A 24,875-nucleotide genomic window follows, 5' to 3' on the forward strand; every position below is an offset into this window, starting at 1 on the left:
ACCTTCATTCCCTACGCGTTAAAGGCTTTCACGGCCTCTCCTCTTCGTGCCGAAAAGTGCCCGGCACTCTATTTATACTCGGTATTGACGTGCGTGCTTTAATCATGTTAAAACAGCACATGCGCGGAACTTTTGAAATGATTATTGGGAAAGCTGGACGCATTAAAACGTCCCGTAGCCGTGGGGGCCCTGCGGATGACTTTGTTTGGGGGCGGCTTTAAGCGACTAAATCTGGCGCTCTGATTTTCCTCGAGCCCCTTTTAGGTCGCAGCCCTTCGCGTCCGATTAATGAGTTTTGGTCGATCTGTTGCAGATTTTTTTTTTCAAATTCCCCGTCGATTGCTTTTTATCCGTGGCTACTTATCGGCGTGCGGTCTCGGTGGTTTAATGTTAAACAGAACGAGACATTGCACGCGCGCCGCTCAATATTGTGCTGCTGGCTAACTTGTCACGCGCGACCTCTGACCCCCCCCCCACCCACATTCTGCAGTCTGGAGAGGCAGTTCCCCCCCCTCTCTCTCCCACTACTTCCTCCCTTTGTATGTGTGTTTGTACCGTACGTAGCCAGCCATGCTAATTGGAGGTGCGGGGGAAGGACAAGAAGCTAAACACAATTAACAGCTCTAAGGAAATGAGTTTTCAATCTAGATTTTAAAAATGCATAGCTCCAAGAGCGTTCCAGACGGCCAAGAGAAGCGCCATCTGAAAGTATGCGATGCGGTGACCGACTTTGTTCGACGGCGAGCCAAAAGCCGCTGCTGCGAGGTTGACCAGAGTTCGTGCGATGGTTATTGCGCCTTGACGAGATCAGCGAGGTACCGTGTGCTTCATTTGTGGCGAGCACTTTGTGTGTAATGAGTGCGACCTTTTCCCTTCATACCCCCCCCCCCCCCCATCAAACGCTTTTCTTAGTTTGCCTGCGTTTGAAGCGTCCACCATAGCAAGACGGAGGTGAAAAGTGGCGTTCACTTACAATATCCGGCAGCATCTCCCAGCCGACTGGCATGGCTGCCACGATAGCGAGATGTTAACTCCCTCGCCTCGTATGCAGGAGGTTGCGGGTTCAATCCCGACCCTGACGCCTGCTGTATATTTGGAGTTTGCATGTTCTCCCCGTGGTCGCGTGGTTTTTTTTTCGGGTCCTCCGGTTTTTCCCTCCGCATTTAGAATCAGCATCACGTGTTTAGAGTATCTTGCTGCGATACATTTCCAGATGATAAGCCACTTCGTGAGCTATCATGGGTGACCAGCTCACTTCTGATATCGAGCTGCCGTGTAGCTCAGTGGCCTTCGCTGTTCAAAAAGAAAAACATGTTTGTAAATAGTTTAGTTTGTTATGTAACATTTTCAAATTAAACTCACTTATCTCTGTGGCTCATTGAAATTGTTGTTGTTGTTGTTGTTTTTGTTATTAGGACTGTTAAATGTTGTTGCGCATTGGGAGAAAAATCGTACGTAAGTCTATATATTAAGGGGGGGGGGGTGGGAATTGTGTTCTATGTTATAACGTAATTGGATAACGGTGTCTTGCATCGCGAGCCTACTCTCTGTCATTTGTGTGGATTACGGTCAGGCTTACAATGTTCGTTATCATAGTAATATCATTGTCATGATTGGAACATCATTATTCTTACGAAATGTGACACTGTCGATGGTAAACGTGCTTGACGCCGTTATCTTTGCACGTGAAATTAAACCGCAATGGCGAATGTAAATTTAATCCACCTACAGTATGATCGTTAATCCGTCGACAATGAGCGTGCCATCGCTAATCTGTCGTTTTTTAGTATTCATTCTTACCCGCGAAAGCCGCCTCCCCTAAGTCGCCCTCGTAGTTTGTTTTGAATGTTTGGCCGCTTTCACCTTCATGGCGATTTGCACATTGGAAGAATCCGCCATACACAGACAACAAAACCGCCCGTGCACATGCGAGGAGAACACATTGGCTACACGAGTCTGGTGGAAGCCCTACTTGCAGAACTGCTTCTCCCATAGAGCCCTGACTTCTCCGTGCCCTCCGGTTTTTCCCTCCACGTTTAGAACCAACTATGCGTTTCGACTATTTAAATTATTTCGCTGCTATAAATGTCCAAACGATAAGCCACTTTGTTGAGCTAACGTTTGTGGCCAGGTCGCTTTTGACAAATAAGCGAATACATCAGTGGGCTTTGTCTGCTAAGATGGGGATGGTTTCGTTGTATTTGTATGTGTCTGGGTGATTTGTTTACCTCTTGTACTTTGTATTCCTATCGTGTTTTTGTACCGTTTGTTGTTGTACTATTCTTACCCCGTGCCCATACTGGACATCTGTGAGAAAGAGCTTTATAGCTCATCGGATTCCTCCTGCAGTAGAAAATAAATATTCTGATTCGGATGCTGTTCCGGGGAATGTCTCACGCCATTGCCAACCCTGCCGCCCAAGGCTGTTGTACATTTTAACGTGTTACAAATAAAACGTTGCGCTGAGGTTATCTTTACTGAAGCACGCTGTCCAGCTGCGAAGTGGAAAGTGAATGACCCCGTGACATCGCCGTTCCCAACATTCAGCCACTGTGTGCCGGCATCATGGCCCCACATCTGAAATGTGACGACGACCCACGCACGCAAACACGGACGTATGTTGAACTTCTTTCGCACCGTACGTAGCCCACGGTTTCTCATCGGAGGTGTAGCCCATCGATTGCTCGCTCGCCCCACTGCTGGCAGGAAGGGTCTCCTCTAGAGAGCCCCTCTATCGTGGGCATTTGGCCTACTCTTCCACGTTGGCCGGACATCTTGGGAGAGGTGGGAGTGGCCAGATTTTAACTCGCGTCCCGCCCATTCACTAATTGCGGTGTAACCATTTATTCCTCTGGGTAGACAAAAGTCGGGAGATTTAATCAACTTGCCCAATTTTTTTCAAGATCGAATCCAACAAGCGAGCTCTGGATTGTCCAGTCTGCTAAAGGGCCCCCGTGGCGGTGAGATGTTAACTACTTCGCCTGGTACACAGGAGGTCGTGGGTTGGATCCGACCCTGATGCCTGTATATCATGTTCTCCCCGTGGTCGTGTGGATTTTTCTCCACGACCTCCTGTTTTCCCCTTCACATTTAGAAACCACGCACGTTTCGAGTGTCCGGCTGCTATACATTTACACACGATAAGCCACATCGTTGAGCTATCGGTTGTGATAGCCAGGTCGCTTCTGAAAAGAGCTTCATTGCTCAGTGGGCCTCACCTGGTAAAATACAAAAAATAGTAACCATTTAGGGCTGGACGATTAATCGATTTCAAATCGAAATCGCAATTTGAAACAATGCGATTAGCAAATCGCAAAGGCTGCGATTTTTTGCGATTTGAAAAGTCCTGTTACTCTCTTATTGGAATTGTTTTATTTATTATTATAACTTTATTTATTTAACTTAACAATTGTTCTTTGTTTGATTGTTCTATTTCAATTAAAGCATTTTAATAAGTACACGTTGGAAGCAATTCTATCTTTTAAGTTCTCATCCTTGCTTCAGAGCATATAGAGCAGTTCGTATTTTGATGGTATCATGTGGTAATGCTCCATCACATGTTTTAAATCTATTACACAGCGTATATTGAATTGAAGCTTGACTTAAAAAAATGTTTTATCGCAAATCAAATCGCAATCGCAACATCTGTCGGAAACATCGCAATTAGATAGTTACCCCAAATCGTTCAGCCCTATAATTACGCCATGGCTGCATCCATTGGCCATATGTATGCGATGTTCATACATTCCCCTCGGTAACTGCGCTTCTCTGATCCTCCATGTAGGGTTGAGCCAATGCTTCTCGGTAGGTTGCCCGTTTTAAATAAAGGACAACAGAAACGATTGATCCATCGATTTGTTTTAAACGTGGACCGATTTTGAGCTTTGTTATCATTAGTTTGGGGGGGGGGGTGGTGGTGGGAGTTGATGTGGGTGGTCATCATCGCTCGTGACTCCTTCACGCCGAGCAGAGGAGGACGTGCGGTGGACTTAACGAGTCCACAATGCAGCACAGCACGTACTGGCGGGGGGCGCGGGGAGGTCAATGAGGTAATGACGGAGACGCGGCGAGACGCGTTGATCCCCTCGTCGTCATGGATAGGTGCTCATAACAAGCTATCGCACGGTGACACCGCTAATTAGGGTTATTGCGCTTTCTATTTCGTGAGCGGCGTTATGTTCTATTGGTTCAGATAGCAAGCAAGGTGTGGAGACGCAAATCTCCCGCCGTGCGATTGTAAAGTCTTCGCCCGTGATTGGCTAAAGTTGCCCCCCTCCTGAGGCCCCCCCCCCCCCCCCCCCCCGGGTTATTTCGGTTAACCGCAAAACGCTTGGGGGGGGGGGAGGCGTGGCTGTAGCAGAGTGGCGCTCTCGTCAGAAGTGAATAAATGAAGTACAATGTGACAACCAACGGCCCAAGTTACATTCCTCACCGTGACCAACATCAGTGGAAATTGGTATCTGTACCCAATCTAAACGAAACAGTTTTTTTTAGTTTACCAATTAAAGCCCACCGAGCTATATACAGTATAGCTCGTTTTTTTCAGAAGCGACGTGGCCACAAATTCTAGCTCAACGAAGTGACTTTTCAATTTACAGCAGCCAAATACTCTTACACGCATGTTGATTCTAAATGTGGAGGGAAAAAGCGGAGGACCCGGAGAAAAATCCACACGGCCGTGCGGACAACATGCAAACTCCAAATATATAGGCGTCAGGGTTGGGATCGAACCCACGACCCCTTGTATACCGGTCCAGGCAGTTAACATCTCGCCACCGTGGCGACCTCGGCCATCTGCAAGGTGGACCCAGCCGAGAATAAAATACTTGGACAATCGTTCCGGTGGAACAAATGGCGCTTGCAAACATCTCTTTCTCCTGATTGTGTGTAGAGATCAATGTGGAATTTTGCCTCGAGCGAATTTTGTCGTCTATCGCTTTCCGTCGTCTGGAGATGATTGCGAGAGCGAGAAGACGTTCAATTGATGTGGAGGGCTCGCGATCGGACTGGCATGGAACGATAAGTGGCCAAAACGAAATCAACGATGGTTGCCCGCAGAGGAAGCAACGGGGGACGCCAAGAATTGTGGGTAGGCTTTAACAAATGTGTTCAATAATTGAGCGTGGTCCAGTCAATAAAATGTGCTTAGTTATTGAGCGCGGTGCGTTTAATAATTGAACCTTTTTTGTGTTCAATAATGTAATCCGTTATGTCCAATGACTGCGGAATTTTCACGAGCGCATTTATTAAACATTTCGTTGAACGGGCCAACAAATGCCTTTCTCTAATCCTCGGTACTCTGCCTCTTGAGGGCGGGAAGCGAGCGTTTTGTCGGCACACCGGTACGAATGTTAATTTACAAGACACAAAGACAATTTGTGCAGCGTCACAATATGGCGTGAGATCACAAGGGCCCCCGAACAATTGAGAAAAAACATTCAACGCCGTAAACGCATCTTGGGTCACGCAAAACGGCCTCGTTGGGCCACCCAGCCCCATTTTAGTTTAGATCAAATTCCCTTGTCTTCTGAAATCCACACCACCGATTTCGTCCGAGTCTCATATTTGTTTTGGTTTCATTCCATCGAACGATATTTCTTTGCCATTCATGCCAGGTTCAGCTCGCTTAAACATCGCCCGGCTGGCAGGGACAATGCTTTCCTGTTATCCACTCTCAATTGTTGGGTCCGGTCAGTGGACCATGCAGCAATAAGAGTGCTGATTTGCTGCCTCGGCACGGTTGGCTACGTACGGTGGGTGAAATAAGTTCAACAACATACATACAAGTCGTGATGATGCTTGTGGAACCTCTGCATGTTAAATAATAAGGGGCGTGGGGGTACCTTTAGACAGTGCAGCAAGTAGGCTGCTATCTTAACCCCATCACAAACATTCGTTGGGTTTTCTCCTGGCACACTGGTTTCCTCCCACGTGACAAAATCCATGAAAAATTGAATTGGCCCAAAAATCCAATGCAGCACCATCTGGAAAGAGAGTCGCGTTACCCAGGGGGCCTGCGTTATGAAGAAAGTCCATTGCCCACAGCGTCACCCATTGTATATTTTCCCTTGAAATGCCACGCAATGTTATTGTCGAATTTGTGCGAGTTTTTTGTTGTTGCTGTTCTTACTCCGGGAGTTCTCGTCAAGTCGGCCGTCTTTCAAGGGATTATTTTCACCTGAGGAGCGAGGTGGTTGGACGTAGAGACGGTTCGTTCGGGCATGAGCGCTGGAGATTCGTGGCAACCTTCTGCGCTCACCGGCACCACACCCGCGGGCTTAGACGCAGAGCCCCTCCAGTCACTAGGCGCACGGTTTATGTGAAAGGACCCGTTCGTTTCACGCTCGCATCTCTTCCGCGCGACATCCTTAACTGCGCGTTGTCAGCCTCGCTCTTTAATTAATTTAAAATGCAGCGGAGCAAGAAAGCCATGGAATTTAATTGTGAGCTGTTGAGCATCAAAAAAAAAGGAAAGCTGGTAACTCCTTCATGCAAAATTTAAATAGAAATCTTTTCAATTTGTCCGTGCGATGTTTAATATGCTGTTAGCAGGTCGTCGCTGAGCGTCGTGTTAAGTGCAGAGCAGACATCCGCCGCGATGCGGTGATGCGGAACTGCTTTCAAATAATACGCCCGGATAGTTTTACAGCTGAAGGTTGCTTCTCAAAATCAGCCGCGGGCAAGGTGCGTGTGCGGGGTGGGGGGAGTGGTTCAGCCGAGTCGTAATAATTTGCGTGGGCAATAACAAGGGGTGCGTAACGCACGCAACACGCGGCCCTCACGGAGGCGCTCTGACTGTGACCCCTACACGGAGGTCACCGCTGAGCCCAGGACGGCCGAGGCACTGCATCCCCCGGTCACACGCCCACCGGAGGCTGAACCGGGGGGTCTCAAGTGTAACAGTGTTGTTAGTCTCAGCCCGGTCCCCGTTGTGGTTTTGTGAATAATTTGATCAAAGGCAATTCCGGGGGCTGCTTTTATGTGGCGGGCACGCGCACGTTGTGCACACACGTGTGTGTACGCGTGCTGTGGGGAGTGGCGACTTGGCGGTTGGCTACGCTGCGCTATGAACCCGGAGACCCCAATTCGATTCCCGCTCACGGTAAACACCAGCGATGATTATCTGAACCAGTCCTGGTCATCCGCTAGGTCGACTCGGCCTCAAATGAGTACCAGGTGCGGTGTGTAAACATCGCCACTAGCGAGGCAAAGGCGGCCGGGCGTGTTGTGTTGGCCACCCACCCCCTCGTGTGGCGGGCCGGCCTTTATAGGTGCTCGCTAACAGCGCTTGTCCCAATAGTCTTTCACAGGTTTTATGGGGAATAATTTTTTACGTGCTGTTAAAAGTACAGTGTATTTTTTTTTTAAGTTGCGTTATAGGCCTTAGGACCTTTGATAATGCAACAAAGCATTACGTAATGGTGTGATATGATCCGAATGAGATCACTCTTGCCCAACTCCATATTTTTATGCAAACCTGGTCCCAATGTCTGCTAGGTCACCTTACCCTTGGAGTTCTCACCCGGATAAATGTGCTCCTTGTGTCCCACATGGACCCGAATAGGTGCTCGCTAACTGCACATGCACTGACAGGAGAGGAAAAACGCTAAATAGGATATTTATAGATTTATTTAATACAGTTTGACATTCATGATTTACTTGTGCAAAATGTTCTTGACCGACTCATGATAACCGGAGCACAATGGTCCGCCTTCACAAAACGTCGCCTTTAAAGCCCGCTTTGCAACGGGGAGCGTGCGCTAACAATGATAGCCTATCAGCTGTGCTGGCATTGTGTGGACTATCAAAACTCTGTTCATCTGCCTCCTGCCTCAGCGGATGCAGACACGACACTCGGCTATCAAGACACGCTTAAGCCAAACAAAAAAAATGCGATGAATGAGAAGTTGAGTAAAATAGTTGGATTCTTTTTTGCTAATCCATCCCGCATCAACCCACGTGGGCATTTTTCTGCGTTCGGTCTCTGACTGCGAGGGAGGGCACCGCTGCAGAGATTAGCGCGCTCGCCGGCGTGACCAACTCCGCGACCCGAGTTCGATTCCCGCTCACGGCCAACACCAGTGACGGATATCTTGAACCGATGCTCGGCCTCCTCCAGGTGGATGCGGCCGTAAAGTGAATACCGGGTGCAGTGAGTAAACATCAAGGCGGCCAGGCGTGTTGCTGGCCAACCACTCCCTCGTGTGCTGCCCTTCGTAGGTGCCCGCTAACAGCACTTACCCCAACAGTCTGTTAAAGGCTAAACGGGTGGTGGTAGGGGGGGGGGAGGAGTTGCATCTTATTCTTGGCTGCATAGATTGCTCGTGTTGTTGACACTGTTTGACTTTTGGTTTAGAAGCTGCTTTTCAATCAGTCACCCGCTCACCGCCGGAGCAGTCGATGTGCCGGCCACTCACCCGCCAGCTCTTTCGCGCCGTCCATAAATCAAGGCGCGGGAGTCAAACAGCCAGTCACTCATTCAATTACTCCTTCAGTCACTCATTCAATTACTCCTTCAGTCACTCAGTGGGTTCAGCCAATGAATCACAGCCTAAGATTTGCATGGAGAGTGTTGGGGGAGGGCAGGGGGGAGAATCACCACGATACGGAATCTCTTTGGTGAGACAGTCCAAGATTGTGGCATGTCTGTAGCTCCAGATAGATGGAGCCTTGTGCTCGGTGAGATCGCCATTACTCAAGCAGCCTTTAGAGTTCGGCTGTCGTCATCGTCATCACCACTATTCTCAGCCGCAGTGTCGTCATCGCTACCGCGCAAATATAATCATCACTACCGCACCAATTTCATCACTGCTAGACCAATGGCATGAATATCGTCATCGCTACCACACAAATAGCATCACTACCACATCAATATCATCACTACCACACCAAATAGCATCATTATCACTACCACACCAATATCATCACTACCACAGCAATACTAACATCACTACCACCAATATAATCATCATCATAACGACCACATCAATATCATAATCATTGCTACTACACCATTATCTTAATCACCACTACTACACCAATATCATGATCATCACTACCACACCACTAACATTATTATGACTACCACACCAGTATAATAATACATCACTACCACACCAATATCAGCAGCATCATCACTACCACACCAATATCATCATCATTATCACTACCACACCAATATCAGCAGCATCATCACTACCACACCAATATCATAATCATTGCTACTACACCATTATCTTAATCATCACTACCACACCAATATCATGATCATCACTACCACACCACTATCATTATTATGACTACCACACCAATATCATCATCATCATCATCACTACCACACCAATATCATTATCATCATCATCATCACTACCACACCAATATCATCATCATCATCACTACCACACCAATATCAGCAGCAACTGCATTGCCAATGTTGGAACTTCCTAACAGCTGCTCCATTTGCTATTTTATATATTTGCATCATTGCTGCACTTTTGTTTTTGTCGTTTTGGTGTCCCGGGTCACACTTGCAAACGGCACTACCCTGGTCTCCATGAGACCTCACCCTGGCTCAACGAAGACACTCGACTCGACAGGGATGCTCACACGAATCGTTCGACTTCACGCGAGGGGTCTACTCTTTTGCCCGTGACCGTCACAATCTTGAGTGGCGTCGGCCCGTCGCCATTCACAGCCACATTTCGTACGTCAAAAAGCATGCAGTCCTTGAACCACCCCATCCGCCACAATGGGAACAGAGGTGTGCTTTGTGATCTCAAACGGGTTACCGGCGACTACGCGAAAGAGCGAGGCCAGACCTGAAGCCACGTCAAGCCACTTTCGTTGAGTTGATCATTTGTGGCCATATCCCTTCTGAAAGAGAAGCTAATAGCTCAGTGGGCTTTTACTGATGCAATACAAATAGTTTAGTTTCAGTTGTATATATTACTCTTTGGTTCTTTCGGTAAAGTCACGTATAAAGATAAAATAATAAATGAATTTCTAGCATACGACGTTTCGATTGCAACACAAGCAATCGTCATCAGGTATAAATGATTGCTTGTGTTGCAATCTAAACGTCGTATGGTAGTATTTAATTTATTATTTTATCTTTATACGTGACTTTACCGAAAGATCCAAAGAGTAATTTCTGCAGTCACGAAAGCTCCAAATTAAGTTGTATATATTGTTTGTGATTTGCTTACCTTACCTATACTTTGCACTCGGATCGTGTTTTTTGGAACTGTTTGTTGTTGTAACGTTCTGACCCCGTGACCCTTCTGGACATCTGTAGAAAAATAGCTTCACAGCTCATCGGATTCCTCCGGGTATAAATCAATATTCTGATTCTGAAAAGAGAACTTCTTGGGAGGTTAGGGATCAACTGTTCCAACAGCTCTGGGAGCTGGCGAAACGGAGGAAGCGTTTACGCTTAGCGGTGTCAATGACACTGAACACGATGACCTCTTAACCCTTTCTCTTTCCGATGACGTACGTACGTGTACGTCATCACGTTTTTTTCCACAACTCTGTTGCAAAGATGGACACGTACCGGAATAAAAACAAACAAAAATGTAATTTCTATTTAAAGCTTTCGTGACTGCAGGGATTTATCTTCTTGGTTATTTCGGTAGAGTCACGTAGAAGGGAAATAATAAAATAATAAAAATTCAAACATAATAAAATACAATTCTCACATTACTTTATTAACAAAAATTACTTTATTGGTACCGAGACTCCTACAAAGGCCGTGCGGGAGGGCGTGTGGCACAGTTTGGCGCCAGCTATGATAGAGTGCGGTCGTGTCGCTACGGTTCTTTACTGTGAGTACAATGTCTTTACTGTGAGTACAATGTCTTTAAAAACAATGGCGCGATGCGCTCTCGAATTAAAATTTACGCTGAAACACTTACGCGGCATTACGAGGTACCAGCGATGAACGGGACCCACGCCCGTGTAACTTGCAGTCGTCTCGGAAAGGGTTAATTTATATCACCCGGCCTCACCCAGTGACGGCTGGCTGGCTAAATCGCTTGACGACGGTTCCATGGGCAAAACTAAAAACAACCCGATCTTGAAAATGAAGAGATGGAGCGCCGTCTGGTGGCCGGGGCAAGGGATCGCTTGGCTCCACCACAGACAAAGATCCCCTTTGTGGGCTTGACATTGTTGGGGCAAGTGCTGCTAGTGAGCACCTATGAAGACCGGAACAGGGGTGGGTGGCCAGCACCACGCCCAGCCGCGTTTTTCTCCCCAGTGGCAATTTTTTTACACATCGCACTAGGTACTCAATTGAGGCTGAGTCGACCTAGGGAAGGCCCGGGATCCATTCATATAATCGTCACTGGTGATGGCCATGAGCAGGAAACGAACTCGGGTCACTGGATTCGTAGCTGCGCCATCGCTTCACAGCCACATTGGAGATGGTTCCCGTGGCAACACCGCACGTGGAGCTGGTTCCCGTGGCAACACCGCACGTGGAACTGGTTCCCGTGGCAACACCGCACGTGGAGCTGGTTCCCGTGACAACACCGCACGTGCGGCTGGTTCCCGTGGCAACACCGCACGTGGTGCTGGTTCCCGTGGCAACACCGCACGTGGAACTGGTTCCCGTGGCAACACCGCACGTGGAGCTGGTTCCCGTGACAACACCGCACGCGCGGCTGGTTCCCGTGGCAACACCGCACGTGGAACTGGTTCCCGTGGCAACACCGCACGTGGAACTGGTTCCCGTGGCAACACCGCACGTGGAACTGGTTCCCGTGGCAACACCGCACGTGGAGCTGGTTCCCGTGACAACACCGCACGTGCGGCTGGTTCCCGTGGCAACACCGCACGTGGGGCTGGTGCCCGTGGCACCACCGCACGTGGAGATGGTTCCCGTGGCAACACCGCACGCGGGGCTGGTGCCCGTGGCACCGCCGCACGTATTGTACACTTCTACAGATGTCCCCTTGTGATGACTCCCAAGCGGCAACCGACTCTCTGGACAGCCCGTGAAGGTGCCCGTAACGATTCACCGAATTCTCACGATGTCTTCACCACTGCCTTTGTATTGTTTTCTAATTTTCGCCTTGATTTCTTAAAGTTTTCGCCGCGTTCGACGTGTGTGCATGCGTGCACTCGAGCCGTGAGAGCAGCTGTCTCGTTTCCAAGCACATCTCTCTCTTGGTGGTGGTGGTTGCTGGGGTGGTGAGATGGTGTTTCTTTTAAGTTTTCCGCGCAACTTACACAAACTGAGAATAATCAATGATGACACGCAAATTATCGATCAATTTTAATCTCTTCATTTTCGGCAATGGAACCAGACACGTCTCCACTCTGTCGCAACTTGTGCCTCCATCTGCGCAACATCTCCCGCATTCGCCCGTTTCTCCATACGATAACTGCCATTGACAGGTGATGAGATGAAAATGCTTGTGGCTCTTTTTCAGAAGAAACCTGGCCACAAATGATAGCTCAATGAAGTGGTTTGTCATGCGGACGTTTCATAGCAGCCAAATACTCTAAAAGCATTTTGATTCTAAATTTGGAGCGAAAAACCCGGAGGATTCTGGAGAAAAATCCACGGTGACCATGGGGTGAACGTGCAAACTCCAAAATACACAACAGGCGTCAGAGCGGGCTCAAACCCACGACCTCCTGTATACCAGGCGAGTTAGTTAACATCTCCTAGCCACCGTGGCACCCGTTTTTTTTTTTTGTTAAACCAGAGCCCAGTACGGAGCGCGAGCGACGCTGCCGTTCAGACGTTCCTCGAACGACAAAGCCCGAGGCCAAGGTGCCCGCGGGGCAGGAGAAATGGGCAGGTGCTTGGGCTCACACTGCCCTATTCTTAGGTTTTTTCGGTAAAGTCACGTAGGTAAAAAAATTAAAATTAATGAAAGTAAAATAAAAATAAAATAAAAATCACGACGTTTCGGAGGCAACACAAGCTTCCGTTGCCTCCGAAACGTCGTGATTTTTATTTTATTTTTTATTTTACTTTTATTAATTTTAATTTTTTTACCTACGTGACTTTACCGAAAAAACCTAAGAATATGAATCCTTGCAGTCACGAAAGCTTCAAATCTAGAACTCACACTGCCCCTTACTCACGTTGGACGCGTTACATTTCACTCTTGACGACTGCGAGCGGAGCGCTCGGAACAACTGCACCGCCCAGCTGGAACGCGACTGCTTGTAAAATATTAAAGAAGCGGGCACTCTGGATCTGCAAACAGTTTTTTTTTTTTGCCAGCTGCACGGCAAGCAATGCGACTCCTTTACTTCGGCACGCGCAGAGATTCCTGCTCGGCGGCATCGCGCCAGAACTGCTCACCCGCTCGCGACATGGGCCGTGACGGCCGTTGATGCAACGCCACGTTGCCCGTTCGGAAGGCCACAATAAATCCACAATTCGGTCAATTGAGCAATCGATGGATTGAGCAACTGGAGGGCGAGGGAGGGGGGTTGGGGGGAGGGGGGGTAGTTTTTGGCCGCAGGTGCTCATGGAGGGGTTGATGGCATCATTAGCCATGCAAAATGCGTGTATGCTCAATGATGCCCAATTGAGCTAAATGGGCCACCGCAACTCGTGAGCGTCGCTCCGGGTTTGGATTTGTGTATTCCTTCGTCGGTGGAGCGTGCGAGCGAGCGAGCCAGTGAACGGCACGCGTGAACGCGCGCGAGCCACAGGCAGGTGCACGCATGCACAGCGAACATATTGTGATGTGATTAGCTGCTGTAAACACTTGCGGTCGCGCCAGTGAATCCATGTGTGCTGCTGTTAAGGCAGCTATAAAACAAAAACCACGCTGCGATAATTTGGAGAAGTCTAATGGTGCCGCTGGGTGAGCCACTTGCGGTGCTGGGTGGGATAGTGGTGGCGCTGGGTGGGATAGTGGTGGCGCTGGGTGGGATAGTGGTGGTGCTGGGTGGGATAGTGGGGGTTCTGGGTGGGATAGTGGTGGTGCTGGGTGGGATAGTGGTGGTGCTGGGTGGGATAGTGGTGGTTCTGGGTGGGATAGTGGTGGCGCTGGGTGGGATAGTGGTAGTGCTGGGTGGGGTAGTGGTGGTGCTGGGTGGGATAGTGGCGGTGCTGGGTGGGGTAGTGGTGGCGCTGGGTGGGATAGTGGTGGCGCTGGGTGGGATAGTGGTGGTGCTGGGTGGGATAGTGGTGGTGCTGGGTGGGGTAGTGGTGGCGCTGGGTGGGATAGTGGTGGCGCTGGGTGGGATAGTGGTGGTGCTGGGTGGGGTAGTGGTGGCGCTGGGTGGGATAGTGGTGGTGCTGGGTGGGATAGTGGTAGTGCTGGGTGGGGTAGTGGTGGCGCTGGGTGGGATAGTGGCGGTGCTGGGTGGGATAGTGGCGGTGCTGAGTGGGATAGTGGCGTGCTGGGTGGGATAGTGGTGGTGCTGGGTGGGATAGTGGTGGTGCTGGGTGGGATAGTGGTGGCGCTGGGTGGGATAGTGGTGGCGCTGGGTGGGATAGTGGTGGTGCTGGGTGGGATAGTGGTGGTGCTGGGTGGGATAGTGGTGGCGCTGGGTGGGATAGTGGTAGCGCTGGGTGGGATAGTGGTGGTGCTGGGTGGGATAGTGGTGGTGCTGGGTGGGATAGTGGTGGTGCTGGGTGGGATAGTGGTAGTGCTGGGTGGGATAGTGGTGGTGCTGGGTGGGATAGTGGTGGTGCTGGGTGGGATAGTGGTGGTGCTGGGTGGGATAGTGGTGGTGCTGGGTGGGATAGTGGTGGTGCTGGGTGGGATAGTGGTGGTGCTGGGTGGGATAGTGGTGGTTCTGGGTGGGATAGTGGTGGTGCTGGGTGGGATAGTGGTGGTGCTGGGTGGGATAGTGGTGGTGCTGGGTGGGATAGTGGTGGCGCTGGGTGGGATAGTGGTGGTGCTGGATGAGATAGTGGTGGTGCTGGGTGGGGTAGTGGTGGTGCTGGGTGGGATAGTGGTGGCGCTGGGTGGGATAGTGGTGGTGCTGGATGAGATAGTGGTGGTGCTGGGTGGGGTAGTGGTGGTGCTGAGTGAGATAGTGGTGGTGCTGAGTGGGATAGTGGTGGTGCTGGGTGGGATAGTGGTGGTGCTGGGTGGGATAGTGGTGGTGCTGGGTGGGGATAGTGGTGGTGCTGGGTGGGGTAGTGGTGGTGCTGGGTGGGATAGTGGTGGTGCTGAGTGGGATAGTGGTGGTGCTGAGTGGGATAGTGGTGGTGCTGGGTGGGATAGTGGTGGTGCTGGGTGGGATAGTGGTGGTGCTGGGTGGGATAGTGGTAGTGCTGGGTGGGATAGTGGTGGCGCTGAGTGGGATAGTGGTGGTGCTGGTAGGGCTTGTAGTGGTGCTGGTGGACACACTTTGCACACGGAGCCAACCTAGAAGTAGACCTGTACAATAGTTTATTTCTGTGGCCACACCACAATTTGCAAGACGTTTGGCGTCCCTCACCCTACCGTCAGCAGTTGTCCACCATTTTATCAGAGAGTGCAGCATTGGAAATTATTTCAGACGGGTATCAACCGTAAAAAATGTATACCCAACAAACTCTCATCCCTTTGTTCGTGGAAATACATTTTATACAAACGGAACGCATATACAGTCACACCTCGTCTTTTTTGTTTTCGACTAACAATGTTGGGGACTGCGGTTTCCCCTTTTACGGGCTCAAGAGATTGCGCATACGAAACGAGAGCAAAACAAAATTGGGACGGACTTTAATAAATGATTAAGTCTGGGCGTGTTTTGCGTATATCCATGTATTTTGGATTTAAGTGTTTTAGAGAGAGACGGGGGAGTGGGGAGGGAGGGCGCGGGTTGTAATGTTTGCATCGGCGAGTGCACGGTTGAGTGCGTCGGACGCGTCGCAGCCATTCCCTCCAGGGTGGGTGTCCTTGCCAGGGCTCGTGCGAGTGCGTGCGTGCCGTTCGGGTTCATCCGAGCGTTCAGTCACGCACTCGGCTGGGGGCTTTCGGAGGAAAAGTGGTGCGCTCCGCGCGCGTGCGGGGAGCAGTGACCCGAGTTCCATACCCGCTCGCGGCCACTGAAGAATATCTGAACCGGTCCCGGGCCCTCCCCTAGGTCGACTCAGCCTCAAACGAATACTTGGTAGGGTTTTCGAACGTCGCCACTGGGGAGACGAAGGCGGGCGAGCGTGGTGTTGGCCACCCACCCCCTCGTGTGCCGTGCCGGCCTTCGTAGGTGCTGCTCGCTAACAGCACTTGCCCCAACAGTCTCTTAAGGCTGTGCGGGGGATATTTGTTCATGTAAGACGATATTTGTGTAACTGTGTGCGTGTGCATGTACTTTCCGTGCGTGTGTGCATCCACGTGTGCGTCCACGTGTGTGCACGCACGTGTTTGCGTGCATGCACGTGTGTGCGTGTGCACACGTGTGTGCGTGCGTGTACTCCAGCCGTTGAGTGGAGCGTCTTCTTTCTAAATGCGTCTCTCTCTCTCGGTGGTGGTGGTGGTGTGGTGGCGAGAGGTTGCCGATGGTGCCACACGCTGCGTCCCGGCACTCTGCCACCATCTCCGAATATCGAAGAGGTTTTGGCAGCTCCCGTTTGTTAACGAGGTGTACACGACCCTAGGGCACTCCAAGCAGAGCCAAAAGCCAGCCGGGTTCGATTCCCACTTTGGGCCCGATTGTTGTGTGAACAATCTTCTCAAATTTTACGTAAGCGTTTAACCCTCGAACCTACTATCGATTGGCTCAGTCTGAAGTCTTGAGCGTTCACACCTAATCTTAAACTTATTTTGGTGTGAGCCTACAACTGTGAGTCTTGGGACTCGATTGAACTGGAAGCATCATTTAAGACCTCCCGTAGTATGGCTCCCGGCATTGCCAATGAAACATGAACTACGTTAATTGTGCCATAACCTCGCTCTCCAACCTGCGAGCACTAACAATGAACTATAAACAGTTCTAACGGTGTCTTGGTCTGGCTGTCTTATCCTCGGGCATCAACACATGAAGACCATGAGGGTAACCGAGTCTGGCTTTGAGCCTTGGCCATTAACACCGAACCCTCAGGATCCTTGCGATGCGTGTTTTTCACGTGGCCGGGGCAGTGTGGTGGTCGCTCATTCGAGCAGTTGCAATGGTCGCCCAGTTCTGCAGCAAAGCACCCGCGACCACGCACCGAGAGAACACTGCTGAGCTCCTCTCCGTTCAAAATCCTGGGCTCGCACGAGAGATTAAAGCAGGTGCTCAGGTGCAGTGAGTGCGATGGCCTCATCAAGTTTGGTTTTTCACTTTGTTCTGCTTACTCCCAGCCCTCAGAGGGTACATACATAAATATTTACGCATGTAAATATGCCCGCCAACAATCCGTCTCGTCCATGAGGAAAGCGCGACGGCTTGGGGGAAGGCCTCCTTGAAGTAGTGGATAGGTCACTGCAAAATGATGATGGTCTAAGCCAGCCAGAAGGTCACGAGTTCAAGTCACTCGCCGGGGGCTTTCACCCAGCCCATCACCCCCTCAAGGGCCCTTAAAATGTGCACCACTTCGTGGGAAATCGGCGGTCGCCGTCCTTACGGTGAGGCTGGCCTCCACCAAAGGAATGTGGAATTTCGACCAACGGCTCGGCAGTTACGTAGTGCGACGTGATGACTCGTTCACGATGCCGAGAGTGCAGGAGCACATCTTGTAGTTCGGTTAGAGAGGCCTCGTAAAGAGACGCCTATGTATATTTTTTCCCGCTTGTTTACCCAGGAATGCCTCGCTGAGTCTCAAGTCTCTTTGTCAGGAGGATAGTCCTTGCTACCGAGTTTTCATCGTTGGCTGACGATGTTGCTGCCGCTATGCGTAATCCCCCATTGAGTGAATTGCAGGTCATTTTGCAGAATTTTGATGTTTCACAAATGACCGTTACATTGTTGTACGTTGTTTGCTTTTTAAGCTCTGGGAGGAAACCGGAGAGGCCCGGCAGAAAACCCATGCTGAACAGGGGGGGTAGAGAGAGAACGTTAAAACTCCACACGTAGAAAGGCGCCCAGGTCGGGAATTGAACTCAGGCCCCATGTTGCTGCAAGGTGCGAGTGTTACCACCCTGTGGCCCCATCGAAGTGTTCCTGCGGTGCCGTCCTGTGGGACCATCCGCCACCGTGACGCCGCGAGGCTCTGGCCACCAGTCGCGGGCTAAGTGTTTCCGCGACGTTTATTTTGGAAGTGTTTTGACTGTGCCACGTATTGCGGAGGAGGCTTGCCAACCGTCGTACGATGCAAATGGGCGCAGTCGCAATTATTCGGCGGAATATTGCTGATATTTCTGAGACGCGACATTGTTCGCTTTGTATATTTTGCGAGTATATTTTGTCAGAACGAATACAAACGGAGAGAGCTTTTATGGCCACGAGAACGGAGGTTTCTATCGTCGGCCCTGACGCTCGTGCCTCGCAATTATTTTGTCCCAAGAAATGCACAGAGATGACATAAAAAACACAGTGTTTGTGTGTGTGCGCAAGGTAGCATTTGCCTTTAAAGAGTAGTTCGATTTTTTTTTTTTTACAGCAGAGTAAGTCTACATCTGTGTCAGAGCACTCAACCAGCCCTGCTCAGAACCTGGGTGAGAACCTGAGTTCGAGGGCATCACGGTGGCGAAAAGTTAAGTACCTCGCCTGGTATAGAGGAGGTCGTGGGTTCAATCCCGCCCATGACGCCTGCTGTATATTTGGTGTCTGCATGTTCTCCCCGTGGTCTCGTGGATTTTTCTCTGAGTCCTCCGGTTTTTCCGTCCACATTTAGAATCAACGTGCGTTTTGGAGTATTTGGCTGCTATAAATTTCCACGCGATGAAAGCCACTTCATTGAGCTATCATTTGCGGCCAGGTCACTCGTGAAAAAAGAGCTGTATAGCTGGTAAAATAAAAAAAAAAATTGTTCAAATAGCTTAATTTAAATTCCAAGTTTAAATCCCTTTTCTAAATCCTCCGTCAAGTTTGCTCCTCTCAGCACGGCTCACGCGCGACCGCAGAGCGCCCTCGTCCTGCAAGCTCTGCGTTGCGCGTTCAATATTTGGTGAACCCGAGCTCGGAGAGAAATCCGTTCATCGAACAGAAGCACACGGTGGGCCATTCACCCGACCCACGCGAGCGGCTCCGCAGCGAGACAGACGGGGAGAGCGTGCAGACTACGTGTGTGAGAAAGACCCTCACAGGTACACGAGGCAGAAGTCCCCGCAGTGGTTAGCGCGGTTGGCTACGTACGGTGCGAAAGAAGCTCGGCAGTACATGCATACTGCCCAGGTCCCCTTCGTTGTTCCGCTGTGGGGAATACGTGACGCGGGGGGGGGAAAAATGCATCGTCCTTGGCTCACGAGCGTAAGTGACCTGGTTTTATGGCAAATGTGTGCGCTTATTTGCACGTTCATAACAAAGACAAAGATCCCCCGTATAGAATTAACAGACTGTTGGGGCAAGTGCTGTTAGCAAGCACCTACGAAGGCCGGCACGGCACACGAGGGGGTGGGTGGCCAGCACCACGCCCGGCCCTCTTTGTCTCCCCAGTGGCGATGTTTACACATCGCACCAGGCACTCATTTTAAGCTGAGTCAACCTAAGAGAGGCCCAGGACCGGTTTAGATAATCATCACTGGCGTTGGCCGTGTGCGGGAATCGATCTCAGGTCGCCAGGCTCGTAGTGCAGTGCGCTAACCGCTACACTACCGCTCCCCACACACGCACACACGCACACACGCACGCCTCTTGCGAGTTTTTGACTCGTGACAAAAGAAGACCCTTTTGGCGGGCATCCTATTTGGGTGACTGCAGCACCCCGAGGTGTGAGGGCCAGGATCCACCACGCGTGACCCGCCTTGCGTTTCCCTCGCGCCAGGTGCTTCTTGTTTTCCGAGTGCGGGGTACAAATGTCTGTAGTCGAATTTAAAATGGTTTTGGGTTGACTTTCCCAGCACACCGGACTGCTGAACTAGTAACGAATTGTGGTTGTCCCACCTGATGACGGACGCTTGTGTTGCGCCCGAAACGTCGTGATTTAATTTATTTAATTTTCTACCCACGTCACTTTACCGAAAGAACCAAAGAGTATGGATCCCTGCAGTCACGAAAACTTCAAATCTAGATTGGCAAGAGTCGTTTACTTGACAAAGCTCACTAGTTGGCTACGCCGGGTGATGGCGGGTTTAACGACAACATTTATATTGACGCGATCAGACCCAAACAAAACTTCTGTTATGGATAAAATTGTCTCACCGCTCAAACGTTGGTGTACGTGAGGCAGCGGTGGAAATTCTACGTTTACGCGATCGGTACGGGGGGGGCTGGGTGGGGGAGGGTGTAATTTATGCATGGGATGATCATTGTCGATTTCCAGCAGAGCACTTACTGATTCTGTCATCCCCAGAGAGATGACAGGCCGCATCGACCCCCCACACCAGGATCTAAACTCGCAAGTTGCCACGACGGGTTGACCACAGCGCCAGCCGCAAACATCACAGGCGATTTATGAGTGGACTTTAGTGCAGTTCAACGGCAACTAATATCTCAGTGAGAGCTGTTCTTTTAAAATGAAGCATGAAGCTCAACGTCAATTTTTAACGATAAACCCTCCACCGCCCAACAGAGTCCAGTCACATCGAGTGGTCATTATGCACCCAACGATCTACACCCAAAAATACACGAATTAAGAATCTTCATGTTGGTCGGGAAAGCCTACGTATAAAATTAAGGGATTATTTTCGCCTCGGGCTAAGTCAACCTAGAGGTGGCCCACACCACGGATTGATACCACCTTCCATTGACGCTGTGGCGGTGGCTACTGCGGTAGTAGGGCCAACCAACTGCTCCCATTATTCCGCCGTATAGATCATAGACGCGCTGCCGCGCGCATGCATAATGCGCAATGCATGCGCGTGTACGACCGGCCGCTTCGAAGACAATTAAAACAAACGTATTTACTCCATGCATCACACGCGCCCGCCCGCCCGCCCGCCAGCCCGCGCGCGCAACATAAACGCGACGTACAAATACAGGGGCAATATTATGACACGAGAGGCATTGAAACGTTGAGTGGTTTACACGCTCTCATTAAAAAGGAATGCGATGATGAATTGTCGAAGCAGCCGGGTGCGAGTGGCCCTTTGGCGACGTGAAGGCGAGTGGAGTTGACGGGACACCTCCGTCTGTCGCGGCGCGAGGAATTGGGGGTTTGGGGGGTTGTTTTTTTCCCCTTCCGCCTCCCCGAGTCCTCGCTTTTGTCCTGAGCAGCAGTGACAGCTGTAACATTCACGTCAGACTCGGGGCAGCCACGGCACTTGCGTTTATACGCGTAGCCAAACCTTCCCTCCCTCCCTCCTTCTCCGTCCTCCCTCTCCATCCCCCGTCCGTGCCCGCATTTGCAAATGTAGTACGCCTACCTGCCCGCGCTCGTTAACGTGCCGTTGTACGCGCAGCTCAATTCAATCTTAACTCCGGCGTTGTAGCCGTTCATCGATTAGAAGGGAATTCACTGCGCTCGCAGCGCGCGGGTCGAGTCGAACGCGGGAAGCGAGATTAATTTACGATTCTTGCAAACGGTGGTAATTATAATGCAGGCGTCACCTTGGGGACGAGGCGTTGAACGAGGCATAAATTGCAAGACGTCGTGGAGTCAAATCACGAGGCCCTGAATTGTGACATTTCATCGAACTGCAGGGAGTTTTTCAACACGTGACCGACCGCAACTGTCGGTTTTATTTGAAGTCCACATTCCTGTGGTGGGGGGGGGGGACGGCTGCTGCATAGCACCACCAACTCTTGACTTCCCACGGATCGGTACCAATTTTATCGACCCCTTGAGGCGATTGGATGGAGGGGCTGAGTCGAGCGAGCTGTGGCCACCACAGTGGACGTCCGGCCAGGTTGGAGGAAAAATGACGGAGGAACGCCGAGAGTCACCGAGCTGGCACGGCTGAGAACGCGCGCTTGTAGCGCGGGCAAGTCGCCTTCTTTAAGTGCAGTGAGATGACAGTTTTCGACCTGGGTCTGCCGGGCACCACGCCACAAGCCTTTTCGGTCTGCGTAGTCGAGCGCAGCCGCGACTGCAAACATTTTCAACTCGACGGCAATGCCGGTTGATTGACGTGCAGCAAAAAACTGTCTCTTTACGGAGCGAGGAGACGTGCGGCAGCAGCAGCGGCAGGGTTGGGTGCAGTCGTTTCCAGGACCGTTCCCTGGCACCACGCAGCGACCTGCCAGGCAGAAGTAGCTTTCTTTTCGGCAAAAAAACAAAAGGGCATTTGGAATTGAATGGACGGCATTATTCAAATGTGCACAATGCGTACCCGGAGGCTGGTATCTGTCGCGGGAATCTCAAGGCCGGGTGTTCATTTTTCAGCCAGTCGCTGCGAATGCGCCAGTAAGCGTGCGCGATAAGGATTTGCATTTATATGGCGCTTAAATGCCTCCGTAACTCAAGTGCGCCTTTAACGTCACCCCTCGTCTCAACCGTTCCGATGCTCAGCTGCTGCTCGTGCCTTCGGCGGGACCCCCTGTGTCGGCAGCTGTCCCTTGGCGGCACAAAGTGCACGTGGCAGCACGCGTGCAAGTTGCTGTAAGTTCGCCATTAGGGGGGGCGGGGGGCGGGGGGCGTGGGGGGTGGCGATGTTGCTCTTGGGGTTTTTTTTTCCAAACTGAAGGATTTGCGAGTCTTTTTTTACAAATTTGGACCGTGACAGCAGCACACGTGGGCCGCCGCTCTCATTTGCATGACGTGATCTTTTTTGTTTGTTTTTAACGCTCGCTGCGAAGCAGACGGCGTGTATTTTTACAGCGCTATTAACCGGGGCGGCCAGCGTGACCGGGGGGGGGGGGGGGGCTTGAACCACAGACCTCCGCGTCGAGCGGTTAAACGAGCATCAAGAATCAGAATATGTATTCACAACTGGAGGTATCCGATGAGCTATGAAGCTTTTTTTTTTCACAGATGTCCAGTAGGGGCACGGGGAAAGAACGTCACAACAACAAACGGTTACAAACACACGATAGGAGTGCAAAGTTCAAAAAGGTAAACAAATCACCCAAAACACGTACAAAATAAAACTAAACCATCTCCATCCACCCAGGAAAGCCCACTGCGAGCGACCGTACCGAGGGAATGTGGGTAGCGGAGTGACGGGGCGCCGGTGATCCAGGGATTATGATGCGCGCCGCGCTCCCACTCACGCAGGCCGACCCCTACTCCTCGCCACGATGCTCATCGCCAGCGGAAACTCAACTCTAAACATCTTCTCTTGTTAGTTTAGCAGTTAAGGCCCACTGAGCTCGATAGCTCGCTTTCAGAAGCGACCTGGGCTATCGCAAATGACAGCTCAACGAAGTGGGCTCATCATCATCGCGTGGAATTTTTAGCGCAGCCAACTACTCTGAACGCGTCATGTCGATTCTTAACGTGGAGGGAAAAACCGGAGGACCCGGAGAAAAATCCACGGCACCACGGGGAGAGAGACGCGCGAATTCCAAATACCCAGGCACCCGCTGGTGCGATAGGGCCACAGCGTCAGGTTGACTCCGTGTTAAATGAGCACCTGGTGCGCTGGGTGAGGACAGACAGGAAGTGGCAGGAAGCCGCCCCCCACCACCACGACCCCACGTGCCTCGCTGGCCTTAATAGGTGCTCGCTAACAGCACTCTTTCCTGACGGTCGATCGGAGCGACGGGGTTCCCCTTCCCCTGCCTGTTGTGCGGTGACCCAACACAAAACCTTCTCGGGGGTGGGGATTGTTCTGCGGGGTTAAGTGTTTGTCTGCACCGCCATCGCGCGGCAAGGAAGGGCTACCACAGCCTCCCAGAGTGAAATGATGCCCGCCGCGTGCTTTCCATCGAGAGCGTGAGCACTGGTTACGTCTAGACAGAGAGCAGAGGCGCTTCTCATTTACAGGGGCTTGTCGCGAGCGCCGGTGGCAATTAACACACAGGGCTGTACGGCTAAGCCGGCAATTACATTGACCCGGTCAAATGGATTTTTCACCCTGAACATCTAGGGTGACCCCCCCCTCCGCCCCGCCATTCTGGAAATAAACAAAGACGGCCTGTGCGTTGTTACCATAATGTCCGCGCGCGACGGTAAATCCTTGTGTCGCCATCTCCGCGTTCTTGATTATTTGTAAAATAAGGTTCCACCAAGCCGGTGGCGATCGGAAAATGATTTGAGGGCGCGTGTTTCTTTTCCTCGGTGGAATAAAAAATGGAGCGGCGAAGTTCACACACACACAGACGCACGCACACGTGGAGTGGGCGACGCTCGTTTTTTTGGCCCGCAGTAACCTACTTGCTGTACTGCGTCATCACAGGTACCTCTGTCGGAATGAGTAATACAGGGCCTGACCCCATCAGGCACGGGTATAGGTGAGCAACTCTTTAGAACTGCTCTTTGTGCTTCGTCTGTTGGCGTTCCCTCGCACCTCCGATTAGCACGGCTGGCTACCTACAGTGCGACATTGGTTTAACAAAACATACATACAACCGTGTTCTAATCGGAGGTGCAGAGGAAGGACTGCAAACTGAACGCAACAGGCAGGCAGTGGTGAGTGGTATCTGAACCAGTCCCGTTTCACCAATCCACGCCGACAAGCGTTGATGAAGTACGGTGATCGACACGGCGTGTGGCAAGGCCTTCGTCCGGCGGCGCATCGACAGACGTTACGTGTAACGGCACGGCACGTGCTGTGTGTGCCATGCCGTTTTGAATCGGCGCTTGCTCCCGACCGACAAGCCTGTCCGGGCTAAGCACGGCGTGGTCTGGTTTCGTTTTTTTTGTTTCCCCCCCCCCCACCCGCGCAGTTTTTCCGAACCAAGGCGGTGGAGCTGGGGGAGAGGCTGCTGCCCGCCTTCAACACTCCCACAGGCATCCCCTGGGCCATGGTCAACCTGAAGACGTGAGTCCCCCGTCACGCCCCCCCCCC

The 24,875-nt window shown here is 51.2% G+C and overlaps 1 protein-coding gene across 1 annotated transcript in view; it reads left to right on the forward strand.

Annotated features, from left to right (window-relative positions):
• LOC144734129 (mannosyl-oligosaccharide 1,2-alpha-mannosidase IA-like) overlaps nucleotides 1-24,875 on the forward strand; it is a 434,227-nt gene that overhangs the window by 398,930 nt on the left and 10,422 nt on the right. Inside the window, exon 6 of the mRNA XM_078616197.1 lies at nucleotides 24,754-24,848. Coding sequence (XP_078472323.1) covers nucleotides 24,754-24,848 — 95 coding nt within the window. The remainder of the gene's footprint in view (nucleotides 1-24,753; nucleotides 24,849-24,875) is intronic.

The sequence above is a fragment of the Lampetra planeri genome, chromosome 50, assembly GCF_965212315.1.
Source record: "Lampetra planeri chromosome 50, kcLamPlan1.2.h2, whole genome shotgun sequence".
In the NCBI taxonomy this organism is placed as follows: domain Eukaryota; kingdom Metazoa; phylum Chordata; class Hyperoartia; order Petromyzontiformes; family Petromyzontidae; genus Lampetra; species Lampetra planeri.